Below are 8,439 nucleotides of genomic sequence, written 5' to 3'. Positions count from 1 at the left end.
TCCATTTACAAAGGGAGAGTAGGGTTTTTGTGTATCTTTAAAGTTAGCAAAAAAGAAATTGTATTTTATTCATTCAACATCATGGTGATAAGTGATTACAATGTGTACAAATCAGTACCTTTAGATTATGTTAGCATACAAAACCATGTTTATTTAAATCTCTATTCTAAACAAACCCTTGATTCCCTTAGGCATACATACATTTCTTACAGCCAACTTACATATATAAATCCAGTTTTATTTAACTACAATTCACTTGGTCAGGGTTTACAAAAGCAGCCCAATTTAGATATTTCACTAATTTGTCCATTGACCAATCACATCAGAAAAATATACATTTAGCAGAGCAATTAGGGTTAAATGCCTTGCTCAAGGGCACAGACAGATTTTACCTAGTCAGCTCTGGGATTTGAAACATGTCTTACTGGTCCAACGCTCTTAACCGCTAGGCTACCTGATGTGATTGGTCAAGACGAATGTGGGAAAAATATCATAATTGGGTTGCCTGTGTAAACAGAGCCTTTTTAGTAAATTGTACAATGCCTTTGACAGAGAGCAGAGCTCCATTGAGTACACACCAGGTTCATGCTGTCCAATCAGAGTTGAGATTCTGGAGCGCATACAGAGCTCTGTGTTGAGTGGTCCTTAACAAGCACCAGGTACAAGTCTGGTTCTAAAAGGTGTGCTGCATGTAAAAACACTACTCATCCTATAACAAACTCCAAATCAGTCAACAGCTCCAAATCATAATACAATTTTAAATCTGTCCATGTGCACGTGGACAAAAACAAATTCAGAGTTAATTTAGTGGATAAAAAACATTTTGTTAATTGTAAGAAAATCTATACACTACCATGTCCACCCTCTACAGTAACTTTACATTAGTAGATGCCCCACGAACCACAAACCAAATGACAATAAGACTAAAGGATGATTACTGTTAACGGTTGTAGAGTGGATCTGATGCCATCAGTGAAGCTTGGAAGTTCTCTAAAATTAAGGTCACATTTCAAGTTGAATCACTGTTTGACAAGGATTTTCCTGGTCAGTGAGCTCATAACATTCCTTTGACACAGCTCCACATATTTCTCTGACTGGTGTGACAGTGTGTGGCCTCCTCAGAGAGTGCTTGTTTGGTCCCTGCTGTGCTCTTCACACCAAAGGGGTATCCTACAAAGCAAGCTAAATCTACTTAGCGTTTTCTAAAGCTAACTAGTTTCAGTTAGCTTCACATTCCAGCTCAGGCTTCATCCGTACTATGACGGTGGATATTGCTTGTCCGCCTGCCACTAACTCTAGCAGAATTATAACTGCGAGTGCATGTTGCACATGGCTAGTTGAATGCTGAACTCTTCATTGCGACAATGCTAAAACTTCGATTTCATTTGTGCTATAGTCAAACTAAAATAAAAGTTATCTTGCAAATTCAGCAGGCTATGGTATATTTATTACTTATCGTTAATGCAGACTTTGGTGTGCGTATCAATGCACAACCGTCTTTCCCCACTCCTATCGATAAAATAACTGCATTAAGTCATACAAAAGTGGTACTGTGCTGGAAAATGTAAATGCATTCCGTCAATAATAAATGTGATATATTTTAATCAGTCGTCTTCCTCCAATTGAAAGGGATGACGATGCAGTCCTCAACGCGTGGCTCAGTCATTTCAGGGTAAGCAGAGTTACCTGAATTAGCCTGCCCCGGAAAAGGTTAGTTCTGAAGGATTCATTGTCATTGAAATTTACCTGGATAAAAGGTGAATCACCTTCGTATGACCGGTTATTCCGAGTTGACCAAAGTAACCTCGCTAACTACTCAAATAGGATACCCCTCTGTAGGAGGGTACCGCTTCGTAGGATACCCCTCTGTCCTCCTGTTGGTAAACAAACTTCACTCCAAATGCTCTGCCCTGGGTTAACTCCGTCAATCAGCTAGTCTGTCGCACATCTCTATTTTCACTGCTGCTGCCTGCCGAGCGAGTCTTCTCTCCACAATCCACACATAGCACTACAACTTAAGACCCACCCGACGAGATAAAAACAGTCAGTGAAAAACACAACAGCTTTCACATGAGGATTGATATTAAATTGTCTCGATAAAATAAGGAATCATATTGAGAGAGCAGAGAACCAACCACATAACAGGATCTGATAGCATGGTAAACAGATGTGTAAAACCCTGCATGTCCTGGTGTGTGCAAAAAAAAAACGATTTAAAAAATGTAACAGGACAAAAATAAATACCAAACACCTCTAGTCTTCTCATTGAAATGTGTCTCCTCCCTTGTCTCCAGTCTACACACACTGCAGTTCCTTGGTGCTCTCAGAGCTGTATGGTCACTCACACACATCCACTACAGACCATATCAAAATAACACACAGAGAGAGGAGCTTGGTCCAGCTAGCTCAGGTTATCCAGTTCCCAGATGGCATGAGTTAGGTTTGTCTTCCCCACTCCTCCTCCAGCTGTGTTAGTGCAGTCCAGGCTGTGGTCTTGGAGGGAGGGCTTGGGGATCCAGAGGGGCAGGCGTCTGCTAGGTGCAATTGTCAGCCAGGCTGGACTCCTCTGGAGGGGCTGGAGTTGGGACTGTGCTCTGGGGAGCTGGGAGTGAGGAGCTTTCTTTTGGAGGGTGGAGTCGACACAGTTTCTGGTGCAGCTCTTCCAGTTCGGCTGGTAGACGGATGCCCATCTCCTGGTTAAGGAACAAGGCCTCGAAACAGTCCTCCAGCTTCTGGAAGGCAGGCCTGGGGAGGGAGTGGGGGGAGATACAGGGGGGTGAGAGGTTACAACCAGGAAGGAAGGTCATGGTGTGAGGGAACATGAGGGAGCAATCTGCCTTCTGAGACGGAGATGCTATCTGGTTCTGAAGAGTGTTCAGTTTTTCCACTTGCTTTTGTGGCTCTAGAGGGCAGAGAATAGCCTGGATAATGTCTCATGGGGAGGCAGGGGAAAACTTTCCCACATGTGGCCGTTCAGCTCAGTTACAAACACTGCTTTCTGTTCCATGTGCTACCCCTCACCCCCTCTCTGTAATCTTCCTCCCTGGTCTCTCTCTCTCTCTACCTTTGTTCTCACTGTTACTTTGAGCCTTCAATTACAGAATGTTTTGTATACATGCCTACTACAGCTATGTTGTCACTACACTGACTTGTTTATCAAAGTAATACATTCAACTGTAATACATTACTCAGCATCTTAAGCCATCAGCCACTGTATAAAACAATTGTCTCAACTCACCTGTTTTCAGGGATGAGGTCACAACAAGCCACAGCCAATGGGAAGAAAGCTGGTGGGCAGTTGTCAGGGAGAAACTTCTCCATGAACTTGTCTACATTCAGGCCAAAGTCATAGGTCCTGGGAAGGCACTCTGGGTCTGCATTCACCTGCCCAATAATCTACAATAACAGAGAGAGTTAAAAATGAATATACACTCCAGATTGCAGTATCTGACCAACACTGTGGACAAATCAAACAAAATAAATGATACTGAAGCAATATTAGCGCAATTTCCAAACACAACAAGTATCCTCCATTTCAACATATAGCCCATAGCCTAATTATGTGAGTAAATATAAAAAGCAGGCCTTTAAAATGGTATTCTTACCTCACAAAGCACAATCCCAAAGGAGAAAATGTCCACCTTTTCATCATAGCGTTTACCTGAGGATGACAAAATGGACAGTTAATTAACAGGCCAGCATACAATGAATGAAGAAGTGTTAAAGTGAATGATACATGTGATCCACAGCTCCAAGCTAGGTCCTCCTGCTCTGCTCACCATTCAGCATCTCTGGAGCCATCCAGTAGGGGTTCCCCACCACCGTGTAGCGCTTCTTACGGTCAATGCGCCTGAACACCCTCTTCTTATTGACCAGTTTCTCAGGGGGAGGTTGCTTGACCTCCTCCACCATGAGCCGGGATAGGCCGAAGTCTGCCACCACCACTGTGTTGTCCTGAGGGAGGTCAAGGGTTAGAGGTCAATAGAATATGACGTGGCAATGTAAGAGTGCCAGGTGTTTTCTTCAGTCAAGGAGCATTTTACTTAACATACATCAATCAATATGGGTCAAATAACAACAAAAGATAAGATTGTTTCCAAGAGTTGTTGCTTGTGTGTAAAGTCAATGACCAATAAAATTAAATAAATCCCAATGAAGTATGACCAGATGGGTATATCAACTGTAAATAATGTGTGTTGTCTTCCTATATATTTATATATAGGAATACACTGAACTGAGACCGGTATACAGTTATACATAGGTCACTACATGTACATTTTTAATCTGTCTGTGGAAATAACAGACAAGACTCATTACACCTCATGGAGGGGTGCCATACAGTGAAAGCTCTGTAAAGACCTATATAAGCCTGTACTTTATTACTTACACAATATGTTGTTGTGAGTTGTGTTCTGCTGCTAGAATAGAACATAGCTCTACTTGGCCTGTACCAACAAGACTACTCTGTCCCAATCAAAGGCTTCTGTCACAACAACAAAACATGTTCTAGAACACCCTGCCTCCAGGTTAATCTAAAACAAGAACCTACACTACCCACAGTACATCAATCTTTAACAGTTTAGAAGCAAAACACACATTTTGGTATAAGAGAGAAACAATGACTGATTAACGAGAGATAATGAAGTAGGAGTTGTATCTGCATGTGTTTCTGTAAATGGATCAGGAAAACTGAAATGGATCTCTGCTCTTCTATATTCTCCTCTACCTACCTATCTTTGAGTTAGCGTGCCATGTACAATTCAGGATAGGTCACCTACCAGTTTCACCAGGCAGTTGTGAGAGTTAAGATCTCTGTGGATGATGCTCATTGAATGCAAGTAAGCCTGAAATAAGGAAACAATATGAGTCAAACAAACCAATCATCCACAATGGAAGCAAACACAGCATATTAAAAGACAGAAATAGTGCTTTATGCTGCATAGAAAACAATGTAGCTTTAAAACGTCTCCCACTAAGCCTGGCTGATAGAAACTTCATAATTTGACAATGTCTTAAGGGAACAAATAAATGATTTTGTTGCCCTACATACTTGTGTTTCTTTGGAGGGACTGTGGGTTGTAAGGAAAGGGAATCAGAGAAGGAACTGTCAGTATTGAAGTGGTCTCTAGGGAAATGGGAAGGCCTGCCACTCTGTTGGCTAAGACAGACAGTAAGGTATGTGGAACATATGGCTATCCCTAGGTCACTGCAAAGCCACACTCCAGTATGACCCATTGGCAAGAGCAATCCCTGCCTCAATTAATCTGATCTCAGTTCATAGAGTCAGATTCAACCTGAAACCAAGTACTGTACCTTTAAAATGCATTGTGTTTAACTACCACCATACATATTGGAAGCTGCTCCAGCTGAACAAAAAGCAGCCAGTGTCTATATGGACAGTATTTACCCTCCAACAGTAAATATCCCTGGAAGGGGCCAACTCACCATTCCAGAAGCAATGCCTTTGGCGAAACTAACCCTCTGCTCCCATGGAAACTGGTCCTGTAGCAACCCAGGGAAAAATAAACAACAAGAAATGAATAGGTGGGCCCCCGAGTAGCCTTTATGGCTACACAGAATATTGTGGGAGTTCAAAGGAAAGTTACACAAAATCATATAGTGTAACCCACCACTGAAAATCTCAAATCAAATAATTGAAACTCCAGTTCCCTCTGATTGCTGTTGACCATATGTTTTGTTGGACTGCGGTGTAAATGATCCAATCTGGGAAGTAAGGGTGGTAATAAACTCCTTTGAATTTTCACCTGGGAACACTTGCTCTATTTACTCCCATTCCACATCTCTGCTGGTTGACATGCCAGCCAGCCCACCACTGAGCCAACAGCCTTTATCTGAGCAGAGTTTACCTCAGGTCAAGTCAGTCCCAGTCCCACACAGCACAGGCCCTTAAAGGGATACTTTGGGATTGGCAATGTGGCCCTGTATCTACTTTCCCAGAGTCTGATGAACTCATGGATACAATTTTTCTGTCTCTGTGTCCAGTATGAAGGAAGTTACAGGTAGTTTTGTGAGCCAATGCTAACTAGCTTTAGCACAATGTCTAGAAGTCTGACTTCCAGATATTGTGCTTACCTCTAACTTCCTTCATACTTGCCAGACATAAAAATGGTATCCACAAGTTCATCTGACTCTGGGTAAGTAGATAAAGGGCCTCATTGCCAAAATCCCAAAGTATACCTTTAAGGAAAACAGTAACAGCTATTTATTTATAAACTATATTTTGGTGCAGTGGGAGAGAAGAGAGGGTTAAGTGAATTAATTAGCTGAAACGCACCATGTCTCTAATGAAATCCTTCAGTGTGCCTCCCTCAATAAACTCGGTTATTAAATTCAGCCTCTTGTCCTTGTATAGCACGCCGATGAACTTCAACACGTGGGGATGTTCCAGACTCCTCATCACTTTTACCTGGAGAGAGAGATACACTTAAAGCTGCAATCCTTAATGGTGAAACAGCCACGTCCTGTAAACAACCAACACAGTATTTTCTACCTCGGACATCATTGCACGCGCAATAGAAGACCACAATATGTACTGACTTTGTTGTACTGACTTTGTTTTACCATGCTGCGTGACTCTCCTCAACTCGACAACAATAACAATAACAACGGTGGTGGGCAGCCAGTGGCGCCATTTCCCCTTACTGCAGATTCCATCTTTAAAAACTCACCTTTATGCTTTCAATCTGAACTTTAACACCACAGCAATCAATTTCCACATTTTATCTTTGAAAAGAATCTGAAGCTTATTTTTCCCACTGAAGACTGAAGCAAATCCGTAAAGATGAGTGGACTAGACTACTGACCTCCTTTAGAAAGGTCTTCTGCGTCTCCTCATCACAGCGAATCAACTCCTTCATCACCATCACCTCACCAGTGGCTTTGTGGGTTACCTGTCAATGAGGAGAAAAACAAAACACTGACGTCTGTGTGAAGACATGTGAAGGCATGGAGTAGATGTGAGAGATTGAGATGTGTGTGGAAAAAGAGGTTGATTGTTGGGTGAGGAGCTGACCTTGATAGCCTGGCCGAAGAAGCCCTTGCCCAGCACTTCTCCGTGGATGAGGTCACAGGGGCGGAAGATGCGATGGGAGCAGCTGCTGGAGGAGCGCAGGGACTCGGAGCGCCCAATGTCCCGGGTCAGGATAGGGCGTTCCTTAGGGGAGGTTGGCCCAGGGGACTTACAGATGCTGTTGCTACGCCTTCCATTTACAGAGAGGGACAATTGTCAATTAGACATACGTAGATCAAGATATACTGGAACAAAATATAAATAACTTTGTATCTCTCCATTTCTGCCCCCAACGATTAGACTCTCCTAAGGTCGGCTGGTTCAGCTGTACCTTAGAGACCTCCTCTTTAGGGTGCCGTCATCCACCACGTCTGTTCTCTCCAGAACACTGTTAGAGGGCGAAGAAAGGCGCATGCGGGAGGTGGCGGGGACCCCCAAGCGGTTTTGCGAGGACCCCAGTCTGAGCCTGTCCAACCGCTGCCTGACTGGATCATACTCTATGAGCAGCTGCAGTGTCTGACTGGTCCTATGGATGAGATCCTCCACCTGAAAACACCAATGAAAATACATAATCTGCTTGGACAAAGTCCTCTCTGACATAGTAACATGAGCACGCAACACTAATGAGAGTGGTATTGGTATAAGGCCCATAGAACACAGGATGGAATTAGAAGAACTAGGCAGGGTTCCAATGAGAACAGGTTCCTGATTCCTGACCACCCAAAGAGCTATCAAATTGACTTGTACAACATGACTTGAATGGAGCCAAAGAATTTTAATTCGAACGCACCTTGTGGCAAACAGGAAAGGTGGGAACTAAAATGAGATCAGTGAATGCACCATTGGAATGCACATGGTTTGGTAAGGTGGTGTGGTGAGATTGTGTTGAGTCCTTCCAGATGCCATCCTCCCCAACTAAAGAATGTTTAACTTAAGGAAGAATGGACAGAATGCAAAGATCACGTTCTGTCTTCTATCCACTTCATTTTAGAACATGGCTATGGGCACAGCCAAACAATGGAAGTGATGGATTTGACTTCTGCTTTACTTACCTACTACCTACAGGTGAGCCTGTACAGGAAAGTTTATCATTCTATAGTCCTGCACCTGTTAATCAACTGATCAACGCATCCTACTGCACACTGCCTATTAATAAGGGGGTAACATAAAACCCTTCATGAGGTCTCTAACGCACAGATACTGGTTCACACCATTCAGTGCTGTCAAGGTGTGTTTTGTCAGTGACAACTGCAAATAATACTTCAATGTACATGTAGGCCTAACAAAAAAATAATATAACCTGTATTTAAATGTAGCAATTCGACAACAAACGGCATTTATCCTGAGCATCTTTTACAGCATGTCATTGACTAATTGCTCAAGTGGTTTGCAAGTGATTTCGGTTTTTC

The 8,439-nt window shown here is 42.8% G+C and overlaps 1 protein-coding gene across 4 annotated transcripts in view; it reads right to left on the bottom strand.

Annotated features, from left to right (window-relative positions):
- Positions 1 to 24: 24 nt before the first annotated feature.
- LOC139545322 (LIM domain kinase 2-like) overlaps positions 25 to 8,439 on the bottom strand; it is a 33,302-nt gene continuing 24,887 nt past the window's right edge. For all 4 annotated transcript variants that reach the window (XM_071352957.1, XM_071352960.1, XM_071352961.1 and 1 more), the window contains 10 exons: positions 7,362 to 7,576; positions 7,034 to 7,220; positions 6,825 to 6,911; positions 6,296 to 6,427; positions 5,446 to 5,502; positions 4,779 to 4,844; positions 3,780 to 3,954; positions 3,606 to 3,661; positions 3,239 to 3,396; positions 25 to 2,745 (listed from right to left, as the gene is read on the bottom strand). In XM_071352957.1, the coding sequence (XP_071209058.1) occupies positions 2,535 to 2,745; positions 3,239 to 3,396; positions 3,606 to 3,661; positions 3,780 to 3,954; positions 4,779 to 4,844; positions 5,446 to 5,502; positions 6,296 to 6,427; positions 6,825 to 6,911; positions 7,034 to 7,220; positions 7,362 to 7,576 (1,344 nt within the window). In that variant the 3' untranslated portion in view covers positions 25 to 2,534. The remainder of the gene's footprint in view (positions 2,746 to 3,238; positions 3,397 to 3,605; positions 3,662 to 3,779; positions 3,955 to 4,778; positions 4,845 to 5,445; positions 5,503 to 6,295; positions 6,428 to 6,824; positions 6,912 to 7,033; positions 7,221 to 7,361; positions 7,577 to 8,439) is intronic.

This window comes from Salvelinus alpinus, chromosome 19 (genome assembly GCF_045679555.1).
Source record: "Salvelinus alpinus chromosome 19, SLU_Salpinus.1, whole genome shotgun sequence".
NCBI lineage: Eukaryota > Metazoa > Chordata > Actinopteri > Salmoniformes > Salmonidae > Salvelinus > Salvelinus alpinus.
The sequence above is the reverse complement of the archived record's forward strand: the minus strand, read 5'-3'. Positions and strand labels throughout refer to the sequence as shown.